This window comes from Trichosurus vulpecula, chromosome 1, assembly GCF_011100635.1.
Source record: "Trichosurus vulpecula isolate mTriVul1 chromosome 1, mTriVul1.pri, whole genome shotgun sequence".
NCBI classification, from domain to species: domain Eukaryota; kingdom Metazoa; phylum Chordata; class Mammalia; order Diprotodontia; family Phalangeridae; genus Trichosurus; species Trichosurus vulpecula.
In genome coordinates, this window is record NC_050573.1 from 567,460,579 (window position 1) to 567,482,062 (window position 21,484).

At 38.6% G+C, this 21,484-nt stretch overlaps 1 protein-coding gene across 1 annotated transcript in view; it reads left to right on the forward strand.

Annotated features, from left to right (window-relative positions):
* Nucleotides 1–21,484, forward strand: part of FANCC (FA complementation group C) — a gene marked incomplete in the record, with an annotated part of 210,394 nt that overhangs the window by 174,030 nt on the left and 14,880 nt on the right. Inside the window, 5 exon segments of the mRNA XM_036734518.1 lie at nucleotides 6,364–6,416; nucleotides 7,848–7,947; nucleotides 16,425–16,500; nucleotides 18,495–18,576; nucleotides 20,514–20,688. Coding sequence (XP_036590413.1) covers nucleotides 6,364–6,416; nucleotides 7,848–7,947; nucleotides 16,425–16,500; nucleotides 18,495–18,576; nucleotides 20,514–20,688 — 486 coding nt within the window.

Sequence of the window (21,484 nt, forward strand, 5' to 3'; positions counted from 1 at the left end):
AGGGAATTCACTGACCCTTAAATGATGTGTTTGAGGAATGTGAAGAGTTTCGTTTTCAAAATGGTCAATAAAGGCTTTTCAGAGCTTCAAGGCAGCAGAACGGAAACTATTTTTAAAATCTGAACTTCTACAATGACTATTTAAGTAGATTTTTCCCTGCCTCATGGAGGCTTATCTGTTTTTAAAAACTAAAAAATTGTAATCATGAGTTGTGAACAGCTGAAAGTCATAATTTTGGGTACAAGGACCTCTGCAGAGACAAATGCATAAGAAGAAAACCAGAAAGGATATTACACAATTTAAAAACACTAAAAAATATTGAAGTTAGACAAGACGGATGCTTATCATACTACAAAGCATTGCATAAAGGAGAGCACAGGTCTAATTGTTTTAGTGAATTGAATGAACCATTTGGACATTATTTTCTTGATTTCTATTTTCTTGATTATTGTGATCACAGCCTTATTCTGTATATTTCGTGAACTTATTCTTCCCTTTGGAAATTATATTAATACTAAATGAATTCTTTACAGGCTGCATGTGTGGCTTTCTTAATATTTAAAGGAGAAACTGAGATAGCTAGAAGAACACACTGAAACCAAAGCAAAGAATAATTGGATGGTATAACTAAAAGATATCTTAGACTTGATCTAATTCAACTCCCTTGTGTTACAAATGTGGAAGCTCAGACCCAGGGGACCTAAGTGACTTACTGCTGTCTATGAGTAGCACAGCAGGCTAGTGACAGAGCCTGCCTAAACTAGGGGCCCTTACTGTAATCTACTACTCTTGACATCATTTTAATTTTAAGAAAAATTTCAAAGTAATTCTTTTTCCCCTTAAATATTTCCCCTTCCCTACCTTCTTTATGGCTATATAGGGCAACTCCATTCAGCTCACAACCTAGGAGTCATCCTGGATCCCTCACCGTCTCTTACCCCCTCATATCCAATCTGTTGCCAGCGCCTATCTATTTCACTTTTGTGACATCTCTCAAATATTCCCCTTAGGAATATTTTTAGTGCAGGCTCTCCTTACTTCACACCTTGATGACTGCAGTAGCAGTCAGTGGGTCTGCCTGCCTCAAGTATCTCCCTATTCCAATGCATCCTTCATTCAGCCGCTGAAGGGATTTTTCCTCAAATGAAGGTCTGAATATGTCATCCCACCCCCCACCCCATTCATAAACTCCTGTGGCTTCCTGTTGTCTCCATGGACAAATACAAAATGCTGTTTCACATTCAAAGCCCGTCATAACCTAGCCCCCCTCCTACCTTTCTGACACTTTACTCATTAACACTTACTCCTCGATCTAGTGACACTAGTCTCCTGGCGTTCCGTGAACAAGAGACTCTCTCTCTCAGCTCCAAGCATTTTTTCTGACTTTCCGTCCTACCTAGAATTTCCTCCCTCCTCCACTACCATTGCTCACCTGGCTGGCTTCCTTTAAATCACAACTAAAATCCCACTTTCTAGAGGAAGCTTTCCCTGATCCCTCTTGATTCCAGTGTTTTCCCTCTGTTAATTACTTCATACTTATCATGCACGTAGCTTGTTTGTCTGTGTTTGTATGTTGTCTCCCCCATTAGATTATAATCTTTTTGAGGACAGGGTCTGCTTTGGCTCTTTTGTCCAGCACTTGGCGCAGTGCCTGGCACATAGTAGGCATTTAATAAATATTTATTGATTGATTAACCTACTTATTGATCTATTAGCATCTACAAGTGCTGCTCTTTTCAAATCATTTTTGTAGGAATATCTAGTCTACAAACAAATCTCTGGAAGAACTGTTACTAATCGTCAATGAAACTTTGACACATAGTTTCTATTCATGTTTGACTCTTTTCTGCACTAAGTACATGTCCGACAAAGTCCTACCTAGTACCTTGCTTTTGGTGGAATCGCATGTTGCCTTCTCGGAAACAGATGAACTACCCTGCTGATAAACCCTGTGGAGTTTTCGTTTCTCATTTGGTAGCTACAGAATTTATCCATCATTTCGTTGAACCAAAGTTCCGGCCCAGATGAGCAAATGTGATGCCGTACACCAGTGTGAAAGCTGTTCGCTCCTCTTCTACTCCACCGTGCTGTGTGCCGATTCAGCTTTCCCTCCAAGTCATCAATAAATAATTGTTCACATAGGGAGAAATGCTCTCGCCTGTTAATGTTGAGTCTCCCGACAGTCACCTTGTTTGTAGCCACCACTTTTTCTGAATGTAAAATTTATCTTGGAGAAGATGAATAAGCTGGCCTTTGTTTCCCAGCCTTGTTTCGCTTAGGGCAACTAATTGAATATGGTACCTGTTGAGTTCTCTCACAAAGCGCAAGTGAAGCTTAGAGTGATGCAAGATTCTTGGCTCAATTCTATGCTGAGAGCAGTAATCCCAAGAGCTTCTATGATGCCGTGAAGACTGTTTAACTGCTCAATACTGATGGAGCCACACTGATCAGGGACAAAGACACGATCCTGGAAAGATGGGCTGAATATTCCTATAGTGTCCTTAACAGACCATCATTAGCCAATGCTGAAGCCATTGGTCATATGGCTTAGGTTGTAATCACTTTCTCTCTAGCTGAACCTCCAATTAAAAAAGAGGTAACCAATACCATCAAGCTCCACTTGAGTAGCAAAGCACCTGGCACTGATTCTGTCCCAAAGAGATCCACGGGGTCTGCTGCTTATACAGAAACTGACTGGAATCTTCCAAGAGAAAGTCCATCCCCCAGGAGCTTAAGGATCCCTCCATCGTCCATTTCTATAAAGGAAAAGGAAACAGGTTGTCTTGTGTCAGTCACAGAGGGGTCTCTGGCTGGTGAGATTCTTGCCAGAGCTCTCCTTAATAGGCTGATCCTTCACCTGGAAGATGGTTATCTACCTGAGAGGCACTGTGGCTTCAGAAAGGCCTGCGGAACAGTCGATATGGTGTTTGCTGCCCGACTACTCCAGGAGAAATACCAGGAGCAGAGCAGAGGCCTGTACACAACATTTGTTGATTTGACAAAGGCTGTTGTGAGTCCTTGTGCGAGATCATGGCAAAATTAGGTTGTCCAGCGAAGTTCATCATTATCGTGTGCCAGTTCCACAACAGCATGCTTGTCCGGGTTCTGGATAACGCCTCACACTTTCCTCGTCTCTAGTAGAGTGAAGCCGGGGTATGCTCGCTCTCATGCTTGTTAGCATGAAGTTTTCTGCAGTGTTGTCAGACACCTTCAGTTGGAAGTTGATCTCAATGCCACTTTCATCTTCATTGATGATCAATTATTTAATTTGAAAAGGCTGCAAGGCGAGACCAAAGCAGAGGGGAAGTTGGTCCATGACTTTTTGTTGCAGATGACTGTGCACTCAGTGCAGCCTTTGAGGCTGAGTTGCAACAGAGTATGAATTCTTTGCTATCTATGCTAATTTTGTCCTGACAAGCAATGCCAAGATAGTTCCTCTGTTAGCTAACACCGCACCGACCATATGGAACCATTGGTTACAAATGGAGACATTTTGAATGTTGTGGATAAGTTCACTTAACGTTGACAGTATGCTTTCCAGGGATGTCCACATATGACATAAGGTGGATGCGTGCATTGCCAGAGCTGGGCCAGGGTTTTGGAGGCTCCAAAGGAAAGTGTGGGGAACTAGAGTTATCAGGCTGCACACCATATTGAAGGTCTATAGAGCCATTGTTCTGACTACATTATCGTTTTCCTGCGAAACCTGCACAATGTATAAGTGCCATGCTAGAAAACTGAACTGCTTCTGCTTGAATTTTCTGAAGATCACCTGGAAAAATCAGGTACCGGACCCCGACGTCCTCTGTAGAACACTGCCAAGCAGAGAGCGCAACTCTGATGGGCTGGCCGTGTCGTTTGAGTGCCAGGTATATGCTTACCCAAAAGACTACTTTATGAAGAATTCATACATGGTAAGCACTCAAATGATGGTCAGAAGAAATGGTATAAGGACATCCTCAAGATCTCTTGGGACTGGGAAATGACAGCACAGGACCACCCAGCACAGTGTGGCTACATCAGAGAAGGTAAGCCAAACTATAGCAGCACAAGAGACGTGAGCTGCCCAAATCCAGAACCACTTCCACTCCAGATGTGCTAACAGATCGCTTGTGCCCACTCTGTGCTCGTGCCTTCTGAACTCATGTTGGACTGAACAGCCACAGCCAAGCACACTGTACCCTAACCTCAACATTGTGATGGCGTTGGTCGTCTTCAGAAGTAAAGGACCAACAACAACTCCAATGCTTCAGCACGGCATAGAAGTAACCCTGGGTTTTTAAAGGTTATGCTGGTGGAAATCATTTGCCATTCCTACCACAGGGAAGGATGTTTAATATAAGCCTGTCAACTGACTGTCAGTTCTAAGAACCAGCCTGTGTAAATTCAGAAACATCATGTTGGCTAACATAGGATGGTAATGTTAGGTGTAGCAATTCCTGATGACTGCCAACCACGATCTTGGTGAGTGGAAGGAGCACTCACATGGATGAAATAATCGATGCGTGATGTATTGAAACAGATATAATGCTGATGTATTTCTTCAGTTTTTTTAATAGTCCAATATTTCTTGTCTAAGGGATCCTGAGAAACTCTTTGAGCGCACTTCTGCAAAATATGTATTAAGGCTGCACTATTCTTGTAACACTTCATACATAACAGTTAAATGTTGGCATCTCTGTTACATTTGAGGAAACTGAAAAGACAGCTCCATTTCTGAAGTTAGAGTTGAGAAAGTAATCTGGCTCTCTTCATATTTTGTAGATCTAACCTTTTTTGCCAGATGTTTCTTAAGTAGATAAGGACATTGTAGTTATTTTGATATCGATGCCAAGTTCCACGGGAGTTAGGAACAAGAAAAAAAATGACAAAAGAACTTTGATTCGGATATTATCACTTTAAGGTGTAGAACTGTAACTTAGAAGTCACAAGGCTCTCTTCTTCAAACAATCAAAACCAAATATTTTACCAACACATCAGGGCTGCTTCTTTTTATCAAAAGTTTCTGGGAGACTTCTGTTGCTGAGAGCTCTTTGCTTCATGCCTGAGTAGCCAGCTGTGAGGGCTCGTGAACACTAGATGGCATACGTTCAATGCAGCAACTGACAACATAATTTTAAAACTGAATAAAATGAGTAGTAGGTGCATTCCTTTTTTAGAGTGTGGTCAAAAACAACAACAAAAAAAAATTGAAAAACAGTGTCCTGGCTTCTGGAGACTGGGAAAGTTTTTCTTAGTTTTTATTAGTTGGTGGGGTGGGGTGTTTTTTTTAGAGTTGAGATTTTTTTTAAGCTACTGTAGGACAATGCTTCCTAGAGAAAATCATATAATTTATAATTCGTTAGGACTTTTAAAATGTTTATATCGTATGTACCACATGCCAGTACTTTGTGTGGTGACAATTCAGATAAAACCTTCAAAAATTTCTCTTTTTAGTGATACAGTTTCCCTTCAGAATAATAATATGGATGCTGCTCTGAGTTGTCACCTGATTTTAGTCCCACTTACAACATAAATCACTTAGGCAAATTTCTTTAACCCTTTCCTCTGTCAGGTTCTCCATTTTTAATTTGGTGATACCACTAGTCACAGAATAATGGCCTTATTAAGTATAAAAGTATACATGAGATGTTACCTTTAAAAGAACTTTGGTCACTTAGGGTATCATCTTACGCTAAGATTTACATCACTGTTATCATCAGTCTATCAGCAAGCATTTATTAAGTGCCCATTATGTGTCAGATACTGGTCCTAGGTGATCCAAAACCATGAAACAATCCTGACTCTTAAGAGATTTACATTCTAACAAAGCAGACAACATGCATAAGTATATGTCAATTAATTGTGAAGAGAATAAATACAAATAAAATACAGTGCTTCATCTTCATACTAAATTACTTTAGCTGGCAGAACCACAACATTGTTTTTGGTTTGTTTTTTTAATCACTAGGGTTGTTTTTGCACGGTAAGAAAATGTTTATAGAGCATTTGAAATGTACAGAGTTCTTTGCTAAAATTCTTTTGTGTATTCAAAGAAATAGAACACATGGTCCATGACTTCAAGGAGCTTATAATCAAATTGAGCAAGTAAGATAGAAACAAATATATAAAGCAATAAATGTAAATGCCAAATTTGGGCGGGGTGGGGCAGCCAGTGAGTACTTACTTCTTCCCATCATAAGAGCCACTGAATAATTATTTTACTTTTTTCTAGCCTAGGAAAGAATATGATTTTAGTCTTATCTAGCTCAGGAGGCTATTTTTCTTATACTGGGAATAATATAATAATCCATATCCTTGGTAATGATAATGAATTGTTGATGTCATTTTCGTTTTCTTGTTGCTATTTTTTCCCTCTTATAGCCTCAAGCAGCCTGTCATCCCAGCATATTCAGAATTGTTAATGAAATTTTTCGGTAAGTGTCATTTAATGGTTTTGGGGCAGTTAATCTAAAAGTCAATTTTAAAACTAAATTTCAGTGACTGACAAGAATAACATCAGACTTTTGACATTTAGTGTTTAAGTCCTTTGCATATTTTTCTGTACTAGCTTTTTCCTCTATTGAGAAAAATGCAATTATCCAAACAAGATACAGGAAATAGTCATATTCAGAACAGAAGTTTTGAATTTCGAATTGTAAACTTAAGGTTTATTTAAGGTATCTGTCTTGTTACTTGCTTTTTGTGGTTCTACTGATAGTATCAAAGCAGTATTGGATTAATTCACTATGAATACTGGGAAGCAACGTGTTTGGTTCGCCACATGGGGGCCGACCATTCATTATGAGCTGATTTAACGTCTAAGAAAAGCCTTTAGACTATGATTGTGCTGATTTTGTTACAACATTCTTCTGAAAAGAAAACAAGCCATTAGACAACCTTAAAACTCATGTGCTGTATTTCTTCAGAATGTTCTGCTAATGGGAAAATTAGTTTAATTGTCTTAGTTCCTTGGAAAGTGAATTAGATCTCCCAGTATAAATTGCAGAGATCGGGTGATCGCTGGCATGACTAAATTATTACTGTTTACTTGGGGGAAGGGCGGGTAACCTGACATCTTAAGCCTGAACTGAGGGTAGGAGGTTCTGATCACCTTTGTAGTATTTAAAGACAGTCCTTTATGGATCAGTTAACTTTCTGGGCTACAGTTAAGACGTTGGATATTGCTTCTAAAAGTTCTGCCCTTCAGTGAAAGAGCCAATATATCTAGTAGCAATAACACTCCACTTAAAAAGATTGTATGTCCTAAATTAAAATTTTTAAGTAAGAAAAGAAAAGAACCCTTTTGAGTATGGTTGTGAATTAGGTTGATGTTTTAGATAAAAAGGACATAGAAATAATAAAACAACATGTTATTGTTAATTAAAGGTAAATTTCTTTGATTTTATATTTATATATATATACATATATATATGTATATATATATATTTATGGTGGTTCATTTTTTAAAGGAATTCACAATAGAGGAGTTGTATCAGGGCAAAAAACTTGGTAACCCAAGACCTATCTGCTTCACCTAGATCTTTTTTATTTACTATTGCACAGGTCACTTGGGCTATTTGGGTTTTGTTTCTCAGTTTGCAAAGTTGATGATACTTAGAGTTGCCTGTCTTTTCATCATTGTTAATTGAATGAAGGATCTTGAAATATATATGATAAAACTTATCCTGAATTACAAAAAAGCACAGAAATAAAGCTTTGCTTACCAGGATATTTAGGAAATCTGATGAATTTGACATAGTTCAGAGCATAAAAAGAATATTTTCACTATTTTCCCCCTTTAATTAATGCCAGCGTGACTTACAGTAATAATCAAACCTGTCATGATTTGATTTTACAATGCTTAGGAATGCACTACTGGAAACCAATGGAGCATCAGAAGTATTGACTCTTATACAAGTATTTACACGATGCTTTGTTCAAGCCTTCCAGAAAGATAATGAACAGGTTTGTCACATTGTATTATTTCCATGATTATCAAAAAAGTCTTGTTTTCAGGGTTATTGGTGGATTGTAGTTAAATGAATGCATCCAGTTAAAGCAAAGCCATCTTAATCAAGATGCTTTATTGTCAGTCCCCTACCTTCATAGCTAGCGATACTTCTCCAGCATTGTGGCAGGAGTGCCCCAGGTATCAGTTACTGATCTGCATTGGTAGAAGGAGTTTCTTCTGTGGGAGTCCCTTATACCAAAGAGATCACAAGACAGGATCGTGATGATAATAACAATTATATCTCAGAATTTTTCAAGCTATTGGCATCTTCCACTCCTTTTGCTATCTTGAAAATCAGCTTTTCAGTGCCATCAAAGGTGTGTTACCTCTAGCATGACCTTCTCCTTCTCCTCTGTGTATATTGGGCTTAGTCCAGCTTCTTTTCCTGTCTTTTGTTCTTTTTTTTATTTTGTAAATATTTTATTCATTTTAAATTTAAATACAAAATGAGAAAAGGAAAAAAAAAAAGAAAATTTCCATGTGCCCAGCAGAACACTAAAGAGGATTCAATGTAAAAGAATAAATTTCCATTTCAAGAAAACTTATATAATACATAACACACATTATTTTCAAATTAACCCAGCTTTTCTTTGCTTCCTTCCGGGTTTTCTTTTGTTCTCTGATATGTATGTAGTTTTTACTTTATTTTTTTCCTTCCTCCCCCAAAAAGACTACAATTACACACACAAGACACGTAACTATATGTACCTATACACAGATATCTATAAACACACATATATGCTCCATGTACATGTATGTAAAACCATGCTATGCATATTTCCACTTGTCATCAGTTTCTGTGGAGGTGGATGGCATCTTTCTTCATTAGTCCAAGTCTTTCCGTGTTTTTCCACATCAACCACTTCATCTTTTCCTACACCACAGCAGTATTCCAAAACAATCACATCCTATCTCAGAGATTGTCTATAAAATTTCTTCCCAATTTTCTTCATTCCTTCTGTTCTTGGCTACTTTGATTTTATTTATTAAATATAAAGTATAAAAATAATCTAAATCCAACTATGCTCTCACCTTATAATATAGTTTACAGTCTGATACTGCTTAATCTCCTTCCTTTACACTTTTTTTTTCCTCCAGATTTCTTTGAAATTCCTGACCTTTTGTTCTTCCAAATGAACTTTAATACTTTTTTCTAACTCATTAAGATTTTTTTTTTAGTAATCTAATTGGGATGGCATTGAATAAATAGATTAGTTAGGTAAAATTATCATTTTTTTTATTACGTTGGCTTTACCTACCCACTAACAATAAATATTATTCCAATTATTTAAATCTGATTTTGTATAAAAAGTGTTTTATGTTTATATTCATGTAGTTCCTGTGTCTGTTTTGGCAGGTATACCCTCAGGTATTTTATTCTTTCTAGTTATTTTAAATGGTCTAGAACAATATTGAATAATATTGGTGACACATAGTATAGTTTCCCTATTTTTCTTTTTTAATTGAATGTATTTTAGGTTTAATTTTGTCCGAGATCATGATTACTCTCCCTGCTTTTTTTTTTTGCTTAATAAATTCTACTCCAGCCTTTAATTTTATCTTTGTATGTATCTCTCATTTTCATTGTTTCTTGAAAGCAACATAGTGTTGAATTTAAATTTTTAATCTGCTATCCATTTCTGTTTTACAGGTAAATTCATCCCATTCACATTGTAAGCTATAATTTCTTGTTGTATATTTCCCTCCTTCCTATTTTTCCTCACTATCCTTCTCACTCTATTTACCCTATCCCTACCCTCCCTCTTCCAACTTCTACCTGCTACCTTGCCCTCTTATTCCTTAATCTACCCACCCCTCTTATTTTCTCCCCCCACCCTATCTCCTTGCCCTCTTATTTTTTTCTGAACTTAGAAGACTTTTATACCATTCTATATATATATACATTGTTCCCTCTTTAATTCATTCCCAATGAGAGTAAAGTTCCAGCACTACTCACCGTCTTCCCTCACTTGATTCTTCTATATCATTTCCTCCTTTCATGCCTCATTTGTATGAGTTAGTTACTCCTTTTCATCTCTCCCTACACAATTTTATTTCTTTTAGAATCACCCTACCACACACAAGTTGGCCTAAGCCTTTCTTTCAAACCACCCAAATAAAGATGGCAGCCATAAGAGTACTGATAACACTTTCACATATAAGAAGTAAACAGTTTGACCATATTGAGTTCCTTAGAACTTGCTCTTTATTATTTACCTTACATTTCTCCTAGATCTGCTATGTCAGATTTTCCATTAAGTTCTGCTGTTTTTGTCACAAGTAACTGAAAGTCTTTCAGTTCATTAAATGTTCTTTTTTTTTCCCATTCAGGATTATATTTAACTTTTCTGGGTAAGTTACCCTTGGTCATAACCCCAGCTCTTTTGCTCTGCAAATATAGTGTTCCAAGACCTATGGTCCTTCAGTGTAGTAGCCCCTACTAAGTCTTATGTAATCCTCATTGTAGCTCCATGATATTTAATTTTTTTTCTTGTTCCAGTATTTCCTCCTTAACCTGGAGCTTTGAAACTTGGGTATGATACTTCTGTCAGTTTTCCTCCTGGGATCACTTTCAAATGGTGATTGGTGGATTTTTTTCTATTTCTACTTTGTCTTCTTGTTGTGGAACTTTGATAATTTCTTGGAATATGGTATCAAGATTCTTTTTTTGAGCATACCTTTCAGGTAGTCCGACTATTCTTATGTTGTCTCTCCTCGATCTATTCTCCAGATCAGTTGTTTTTCTGATAAGATGTTTCACATTCTTTTATTTTTTCATTCTTTTGATTTTGTTTTATTACTTCTTACTATCTTATAATGGCATTATCTTTCCCTTGCCCAATTCTAGTTTTCAAGGAATTATTTTCTTCCTTCAGTTTTTGATTCTCTATTTGCAGTTGGTTCACTTTCTTTTCATAATTTTCTTGATTTTCTTGGATTGTTCATTTTTTTCCCTCTAATTTTTCTCAGTCTCTCTTTTCTTTTTAAAGTCCTTTTTAAGTTCTTCTAAGAACTCTTTTTGTGCTTGGGACCATTTGACGTTTCTCACTGAAAAAAGGAGTGACTTTTTTAGCTCCACCATCTTCCTCTAAATAAGAACCCAGATCTTTTCTATCCCCATAGTAGCTATGTGTGGTTGGGTTATTTCTCCTTTGCTTACTCATTTTTATTTTATTTTCAACAGCTTATTATTATAATCAAGTTGTAGTCCCAAGATATGGGGAATGATGACCCAGGCCTCAGGTCCTTCACATTGTGACTTTATGAGTTCTGTCCCAGGGTCCAGTCTTGGGCACTCCTCTCCACCCCCAAGCCACAGCTAGGGCTCCCTGCCATGCCATCCTACAAATGCTCTTGCTTTCTGTGGTCCCTATGGACCTTCTGGTGGCAACAAACTACAGCTGTCCTCTGTGCCCTGGAACTGAAAGGAGGGACTCCACTCTCCTGCAAATGTCCACAGCCAGCAGGGTCCCCGTCTTTCTGCTACTGCACTCATTAGACATGTGTTGGCTCTATCTCTGCGGCAGCAGGGGGCCTCAGAGGGGGAAGGTCCTTCAGTCTTCACCTATTCAGCCATCCATCCCCCATGCAGTCCTTGAGGTGCAAGTTCCTGAGGCTGAGGCTGCCTTCCAACCCAGCTGCCCCCAGAGTTTGTTTGTCTTCCTGAAAGTGTTTGCACCTCACTCAGGCCTGCCCTGCACCCTAGAGGTCCAGGCTTTCTTAGGATCTTCTCACATTGTCTTAGAAGGAAAACTGCTTTATCTGAATTCTTGTTTATTTCTGTGGCTCTATGTTCACTCTGAGGTGATGTTCTGTCTTTTTATGTGGAAGAAATTTGGAGAGCCAAAAGTTTTCCGACCTACTCCACTATCTTCCCAGAATCCTTCCTGTCTTTTGTTCTTCATTGTTATTTCCAGGACTGTGATGTTAAAGTCAAAATGTGGTGGCCCCACTGGCCTTCACGGTGAAAAGGGTTGATTCAAAAACTTCCTCAAACACTGTGCACCTCTCATCTGGTTGTTCTGTTCTTTGGTTTGTACTTAAATGTCCTCTAGATGACTTTGTTCATTTGGATCTCAACAAACTTCCTTTAAACTTCTTCTGTCTGTTTCTCACACCTCTGCCAAGGCAGTACTGCTTCTCATCTGCTACCATTCTTCTCCATAAAGTTTAAAGCTAACTTTCCTTTAGCTGCCACATTTCTGTTCTTTGCAAGTAGATCAAGTGTTTGCTGGTTTTTAGGGTCTTTTACTATCCTCATTAAACCCTTAATTTATATCAGTTAAATTTCTGTATGAAATTAGTATAAGTCTGTGCCAATGTGCTTTCTTCCATTAATTTCCTTTTTTTTGGCATCAGTAATTTTGAAATGGACTAGGTTGGAGTTGTTTTAATTGGATACAGCATCCTTTTTATTTTCATTTAGTTTCATAACAATTTTGGTCATTAATTTCTTAGTGATCTAACCATTCATACACAGCTATTCAGTATCAGTATGAATTGTTTCCCGTCTATCAAAATATAATCCGTTTTGTAATGTTATTTGATGTTCGCCACGTCCAGAATTTTCATAATTGGTTTGGACTTGCACTGCCCAAAGAAGGTTATCTGGAAGGGGCATCACACTACAGTAGCCAGTCCTGAATAACCGGTGCTAAAACTAAAAGGACCTAAAGCAAGCCCTGGCAGCTTTCTTGAGCAGATAGGTTGTGCACAGCCTCACCCTTTACTTTCTCAGCCTTGAGGGCACCTAGTTCATTTTGGCAACCATCAGGCTTTTTAATCAGCAGTAGCCCAGACCTCAGGTACCTTAATCGATTCTCAGCATGGGGTCAAAAGGCCTACTAAGAACAGAGATACAATAGTGCCTGAGCCAGTGCTTATAACCCCATAATAGCCAGGATGTCCTCTGTTGTCTCCCCTGCTTCATTTGCCTGGGATCCTCAGTCTGGAGATTCTTCCTGTCTTCTTCCCACACCCTCAGTATTCAAAATATTTATGATCTCATAAAACTAAAATCATTATCCAAAAACAGTAGATTTTTCCATCCAAGTTAAAGGCAGAGATCTGTAGTAGTTGAAGGTGTTGCTTTTGAATTAGAAGTGTGGGAAAGCACACCATGCCTGGAGCAAAAAGGGGCCAGTAGTCTTGGCTCTTCCTCAGCCTACCCTGCCCTGAGTATTTGCCGGCTTTAAGGGTCCAGGTCTGTCTAGGAACATACCTCCCACTGACAGTCCCCATCATAGCTTAAAGTTCAAAGGCCTTGTTCACCCCCTCCCATTAATTTTCTGCTCCCATTCTCTGTCTAGCTTGATGGACACATTATCTTAAATCCATCATATTATTCCTAGATCAGACTGTCAGCTCTATCCACTTCCATGTATTTTTATTGACATCCTTCAGATGCCAAAAGGAGAGTGACTTGCCAGATTTCTAAAGTTTGTATTATCACAATTTGTCATAATAATGAATTTACATAACATGAAGTTTTATCATTATTACTGTTAATAATAACATTCCATTATTTCAACAGATAACATGATGACATCTTCATGAGTCCTCTTTGTATCAATGTACAGGGCGTTCCTAAAGTCTGGACACATAGGCAAAAATGCATATTTTCAAGAAGTGAAATTAATGCAATTTTCAACAATATTTTATTTAATTGGAATATTAACAAATAACATCTTCATTGTGATTTCCATCATTTGTGATGCAAAGGTTGATACACTTTTCAAGATTCATGGGAACTCGATGTAGTAACTCCACATTGACGTCAATTTTAGCACATTCACTCTTTATGCGTTTATGCGTTCTATGAAGTGTGTTGCATCTGTGATTTTCGTTAAGTACACCTTCTCCTTTAGCACACCTGAGAAAAAAGTTGCTGAATAACACAGAGTGAAACGGTTAATGAGATGTTAATGAGGTTTCCTATGTGTCCAGACTTTAGGAACAGCCTGTAGGTCCCACTTCTGACCGTATCATTCGAATGGAACTTTCTTCAAAATTACTAACGATGTTTTAATTGCTAAATTAGATGGTTTCTCAGGCCTAATCCTTGTCAGCCTGTCTGCTGCATTTGACACTTCCGAGCACTGCCACTCTCCAATTTGGGACTCTATTTTCCATTGTATTTTTCATCACTCCACCTCTGCCTGTTGTTGAATACCAAAGTACTTGTCGATCTAATATGTAGAATCTAATCCTTTACCTCTTCAGCCTTTGAAACAGATGTTGGCATGTATGCTGCAGTTATTTTAATGGTTATCTTTTGACAAACATTTATCATGAATACTGCAATATTAGAATACTAAATGTCCCATGAAGTGATGTTTCTCATTGCCTTTCAATACAGATAAAAAATTAACTCTGCTACTTTATTTACATAGATACACATGCGTATACATGTATATGTGTGTATATACGACCATATGCACACACACGTGTGTGTATATATAAATGTGCTTATTTTGTGTATGTGGATCTCAACTTTTCTTACAGAAGGTAAGTTCCTTCAGGCAATGGTCTTTGATTTTGCTTTCGTGCCCCCCGTGCTTGGCATGTTATCAGCATTGTTCAGTCATTTCAGTTGTGTCCAATTCTTTGTGACCCCACTTGGGGTTTTCTTGGCAAAGATGCTGGTGTGATTTGCCGTTTCCTTTCCAGCTCATTTTACGGATGAGGAAACTGAGGCAAACAGGGGGAAGTGACTTGCCCGGGGTCATGTAACTAGTAAGTGTCTGAGGCTCCTGACTCCAGGCCTGGGGCTCCGTTCATTGCACTGCCTAGCTGCCCCTGGTGTACTGTAGTAGGTGTTTAATCCTTGTTGGTTGATTGCCTGATTGTCTCCAAGAACCTAGAGCCACCTTTCCATTTAATTGGACCTTCCTGTTCTGGTTTTGTTCCTAGCACAATGTTAAGTGATTCAATTTAGTATTTGCAGTAGTATGTGCAGTCGCTGGAAACTCACAGCTAAGTCTAAAAATGTGCATCCCAGTAACTTCTACAACTGCAGGTTGGAAAAGGGTCACACAAGACTGAGGTTATTTTGTAATTTTCTTTATTTCAGACTTTGCAGTGGCTAAAGAATGTATCATCAAGTGGTGATAAGCTCTGTGTACTTCACTAACCTTGTCCTTGGAAAATAAAGCAGTGCTGAGGTTCTGTCACACCCATCAGATTTACAAAGGTGGCAAAAAAAGAAAAAGAAAATGAAAAATGTTAGAGAGGCTGTAGGAAAACAGGCATGATTACTGGACCTTTGAATAGATAGAACCATTTTGGGAAGCATTTTGAAATTATATACAAAAAGTTTAATAGTGTGTACCCTTTGACCCAACTGTAAGAGGAAAAGGCCCTTTGTGTACGAAAATATTTACAGCAGCTCTTTTTGTGGTGGCAAAAAAAACCTGAAAACTAACAGGATGTTGATCACTTGAGGAAAGGCCGAGTAAGTTGTGAAGGAATGTAATGGGCTATTATTGTGCCTTAAGGAATTAGGGGATAAATTATTTCACAAAGACATGGAAAGGCGTGTGTGAACTGAGATGGAATGAAGTAGCCAAAACCAGAAGAACAATTTTTACTAACACCATTATTTTTTTAAATGCAGAATTTTGAGGACTTTAAAAATAAATTAATAAAATGAGCAGAACCAGGAGAACAGTTTATACAATAACAACACTTTAAAAACAGCTTTGAAAGCTGTAAGAACTCTGATCAATACAAAGAGCATTCATGATCCCAGAGGACTGAGGATTGAATATGCTGTCCATTCGAGAGGTGACGCCTCTAAAGTGAAGAATGACGCGTTTTTATGTGCAGCCGCTGAGAGAATTTGCTTTGCTTAACTGTGAATATTTGTTACAAGATATTTTTTTTCCTCCAGTGAGGGAGGATAGAGGGTAAGAGGGAGAAAAAATAATTTCAGCATTTTTTTTTTAAACAGAGAGGTGGGAGGCTGCTACATATGTTAAATGTTTCATGCGCCCTCAGATTAGCTCGTTGTGTTAGTTTTACTTAATTGTTTTGCTAAATTACAAGTGACCTGTTAGAAATAATCTCTAAATGAATGTTTTTATGTAAAAAGCGTACAAATACTGCTTAAAAGAAAAAAAAGGCCACAATCTGTTGTCACGGCGATCGTTGATGCCTTTCTAATGTGGTTGCACTAAGCCGGCATAGCCTTCGAAAACCCAGGGTCATCCACGTGCCGCAGCAAGACATCCAAGTAGGACCCCAGTCTAAGATCGAGTCAGCTTTGGGGAGGTGCCATATCATTCTTATTGACTTATATTGAACTTGAAATGCGCTACGACCTCCAGAGCTTTTTTAGGCACACTCCGACATAGCCATAACCTCCCCATCTGCAAAGTGGATTTTTTAACCCATGTAAGACTTTTTTTAAGACTTTTTTTTTCTGTTGCAGCTGAAATTTCCACTTAAGTCCTACTTTCCCTATGCCTCTTCATCTCTTCTCATGGTATTACTCCAAAACCCAAAAGGTGAGTTGAGCTAGATTTCAGGAGTGAGAAAATAACTTCTGAGAACATTGATGTTGAGATACATGTTTTCCCAGGCAGATTTGCTTATTAAAATGGAAGAAAAAAAAAAGAAAGCTGTCTAGTATTTGAAACAGTCCCACAGAAGTCTCCTATAATAGTTTGTAAAATTTACCACCTGAACATAGAATGTTTTGAGGATGACAGAGATAGCTATTTCAGAGGCAGAAGTGGGACTAGATCCCTGAAGTCTTTTCCCGATGATCCCTGCTACAGTTTGTTATGTTGTACACCTGACATTGTTTTCAACACAGATTTTCCTAATTTCATTTTTGCCCTATTTTGGACAGGACATATTTGATGTGTACTTGAATATAGAATTGGGAGGCACAGCTTTTAAAAACAGGGGCAGGGAGGGAAGAGGCATGGTTCTTGATCACCAGGAATCAAAATCAAAAGGAAAGGTAGTATTGACACAGACAGATAGAAAGGACATGGGTTTTATCCGAACTGAGAAGAAAGGGGAAGTTGAAAACTAAATTAACAGAAAATGTTTTCCTTTTAGTGCTTTTTTTTTTTCTTTAACAAATTTAATTACTGGGTACAGTTGTAGAAAAGAGATAATTCTAAGTGTTGCAACATTTACTTAATTCTCTTTCCAGAGGATGTGGCCAGGAGTAGGAAGAATGCAGTAGATAACCTTTTGAAGTTCTTCAGGATTTATTTGACTGGCTTGGGAGTCTCCTCTGAATCTCTTTGACGCTCCCATTATAATATGTTATTAACACAGTGGATAAAGGGAAGGTTTGCTTTTTTTGAGAGTAACTGGTTGACCTGGGATAGAGCCATTTCCATACGTGTTGGTTCATCTCTTGCCAGCTAAATCAAAATGATTATGTATTGGAAACAGAATAATCTCTGAAGAAAGTGTTCTTGTAAATTCTGAGAACTACCTACAAATAAGGCAACATGGATGTGTTAGTATTAATTATCGCTCAGTCTTAGAAGAAGCATCAGTTTCCTGGGATCATGAAATGAATAATGAGAAGGGAAGCTGAAGGGAATCAAAATTATCTATCATTCTCTTCAAATCATTAGCTCAGCTTATAGGAATTTTAAAGAGTATAGAGCCAACTGTTAAGTTCTCTTAGTCACAGAATCTAATGTGCCTTCATAGAGGAATCTAGGGACTGATGTCAGACACTAGTAGTAATTTAATAGTCACAGCAGAAAAAAGATTCAGGGAGAAGAGCTGGCTAGTGATTATTTAAAAAAAAAAAAAAAAGCTTAAATAAAATTCCAGCACCCTTAATATCCTAAGCCGTAATAGAAAGTAATGTTACTGATTTCAGATTTGGGTTCGTGTCTATAATTTCTGTGACATGTTAAGAAATAATGATATTTCATTCTACATACTTTATATAAATTTGCGGGGTGTTGGTTTTTGACTATATGAAGATGCAGTGCTGTTTTGTATCTAGTTTTAAACTGCAGGTATTCAAGTGTTTGGACGTGTTCAAAATCGTAGCATAGTCATGAAACTACAAATGTTTTTATATTAGCCTACCCATGGACTGAGTTAGGTCATAACTGGAAAAGAGTTAGTTGGGTAGTTTGTTCCTAATCCCCCATTGAATGTTTCAGAAAGTCACCACATATTTTGATATAATTGGTCTTTTATGATCAGAGGAGGCACAGAACTGGGAAAACAGGGACACAGTAACTGAATTCCAGGAAGCTTATACAATCTCTGCCCACACTGTGCCTGATTTGAAGAATCCTTTGAACTCTAGCCCTATGTAATACAGATGAAACTTTGTTCCGTGGGCTAACAAGGATACATAATAGATAGGACTAGGGAAAAAAATGAGTGTGGATTAGATGTGGGTTCCACAACTGAAAAATGGTACAAAGCTTGCCATACACAAGATCTCTAAATTTTAACTAAGAGTTTTATCACTAATATATTTAGTTCTCCTCTTTGATTTTCTCCCTAGATTTGCCTCGTGGACTTTGGTGCCAGCACTTGAATTACATTTCAGAAGTACTCAAAAAAATAGTTGAAGACCAGAGTGTTCAGTGAGCTATAATACCTTTTAGTTGCTTTTATGTTTTGTTTCTCTTGCTTTTTATATTTTCCCCACCTTATTGGAAGTTGTGGTGGGAGGAGGGGTTGTAGGAGTTAAGCATTTAATCTGTGACCACCATGAAGAATTTATGGGGAGGGAAGAGTATTCTTTGAACAATAGGGAGCCCCTGTAGGTGACGTTTCTGTTTTTGTTTTCCAGCAAGGAGTGATGCGATAGGAGCTATACTTTAGGAAGATTAATCTAGCAAGATTGAGTAAAATGGGTTGGAGTAAGGAGAAAGACCAGTAAGGACGTTACCGTATCATGCAAGTAAGAGGTCACGAGAGCCTGAGCTAGGACGATAACCATGGAATACAAGGAGGGGAAGAGAAGAGTATCATCAGAGGCATGACAATCAGTAGGGAAACTTCAGGTCTGGATGTGGCGATTTTGAGGATGCCCAGGTAGAGGGAGATAGCAAAGAGACAAAGTCGCAGGGCAGACTCGGAGCTAATGACAAGATCGAGGCTAGAGGCAGAGAGGTCAGTCCAGTCATCCCCATTGTGGTGATGGTGGATACTGTAGACATGGATGAGATCACCAAGAGATTTAAATAGAGAGGAGAAGCAGGAAGAGGATAATGCATTTAGTGGGTAGGAGAAGCTAGAAGAACCAGCAAAGGAGGCAGAAGGAAAAAAAAAAAGAGGAAGTTCAGGAGAGTCTAAGTCACAAAAGCTAAGGAAAGAGAATTAAATGAGGGGTGACAATTGACAGTGTCAAATGCATCATAAAGATCAAGGATCAGAAAATGCCATTGGTTGATTGTTTAGGATTCGTGTGTCATCTTTGAGAGAACAGTTTCAGTGTAGTGGCAGGGGCAGACACCAGATTACAAAGAGTTGATGAATGAATGTGTGTTGAGAAAGTAAAGAAATGAGTGCCAGCTACTCCTTTGAGAACTCTGGCAATGAGGAGGAAAGACCCCCACGGTAGAGGAGGTGAGCCTCTTTGTAGACAGAAGGAAAGGAATAAGTGAAGAGAGAAAGATTGAAGAGAGAGGAGATGTTTGATGTAGCAGTATTGTGGAGGAGACCAAGGGGAAGGGATTATAGACGAAAAGGAGAAGGGCCAGACTGGAGGAAAGGGTAAGAAAGATTGGGGGGCAAAGAGGGGAGAAGATGAGGAAGCCCGAATTGGACAATCTCAGTCTTCTTAGTAAAGGAGGAATCAAGGTCATGTGCTAAGAGGAAGAAGGATGTGGTAGGATTAAACAGAGTAGAAAAGGTCTGAAATGGGCTTTGTGAAGTTGTAGAACAAAGACTCTTCCAGAGAAGCAGACTTTTCTGTCTACTCTGGCTGCAAAATCAGTGCTGCCCTGGCGTGGCAACAGTACCTCCAAAACATCTGCCGTTGTCACTGAACAGCCAGAGTAGCCGTTTTCTGGACTCCATCTGGATTGCGTGAATCCTCTTTCTCATTTTATAGCTGCTTGGCCAGCTGGAAGGCAGACCTGTACAACTGGGAAGGGCCCATTCCCATCAGCAGCTCATTTAGAGCAGTTAGATAGCCCAGAGGTGCTATCTACAGATTTTAATTTCACAACATTTCTGCTCATCATGAAAAGAAAATTCTTTTTCAAATTCGACGCACAATCATGAAGTCTCTGAAGGTTAAAAATTAGTAAGTACTTAGTGGAAATTGTGCATGGAGTTCCCAAGAAGAGGTACTTTTGAGAATGATCCCTTTGAATACCTTGGATTGGAACAAGTTGGCACTTTTAGTTGTTTACTCAAGACTTAACAGGTATGCCCCTGAGTGATGGTCATAAGTCCAGCAGTGAGTGAGGATAACATAAGACACTTCTACAAACATTAAGTTTACTTTAAGAACTAAGGAGGGGGAAAAAGTGAACTTTCACAGCTGCCATGTATCTTGATTCTGTTCCAGATCCTGTGGAAGTCTCTTTGAGCACTGGTTTTCATTTATTCACTTTGGAGAATGGGCTGATATTGCTGCTGAAGAATTAGTGATGTTGAGAGCTGAATCCCCTGCAGCCTTGCTGTGGCTCTTGGCCTTCTACTATAACCCACATGATGGAAATCAAGAGAGGACTCAGACAATGGTGGGTGGGAGAATTGCCTTAGTACTGTTCAGAATCAATTAGGGCTTGGAGGGGAGGGTAGATGTTTCTGTAGGAGGGAGCCAAAAAATGAATGTGACATTCATTGAAATGTCATGGTTTTATCCAAGGTCTGCCTAGGTTTGTTTGTTTGGTTTTTGGTTTTTCCAGTTTTTTTTTTTTTTGAGGCAGTCAGGGTTGCCCAGGGGTTAAATAGCTAGCAAGTGACAAGTGTCTGAGGCCAGATTTTAACTTGAGTCCTGACTCCAGGGCCGGTGCTCTATCCGCTGTGCCACCTAGCCCCTCCCCCACTTTTGGGGGGAGGGTTGCAGGGAGCAAGGCATTCAGGGTTAAGTGACTTGCCCAAGATCATACAGCTAGTAAGTGTTAAGTATCTGAGGCCACATTTGCTAGGTTCTTGCTATGGGCCATTTTGGTGATATTTAAGTGTTGCTCTCTTCCTATGTCTCAGCCCCCTCCCCCAATAATAGGGTTGTGTAGGCTATTGCTGCCTGTGAATTCTTTTTTTTTTTCTTGTTCCTAAAACTGGCCCAAGGAGCAAGATTTCCTTAAAAGGCCCTAAAAATTCCTCAGGGACATAATGAAGATGAAGTATAGTCTTTGTGTCCTTATATGCTTTTTAAAAAACTTATCTTAATTATTCCATATATATCCTTATCTTACTTTTCCTTTTTTGATGGAGTCACAGAATATTAAAATTTCAAGAGACAGAAATTTTTAAAGAATTTATTTGTGCTGAATTCTGGGGATACAAAGACAGCTAGCCCCACCAGCCCTG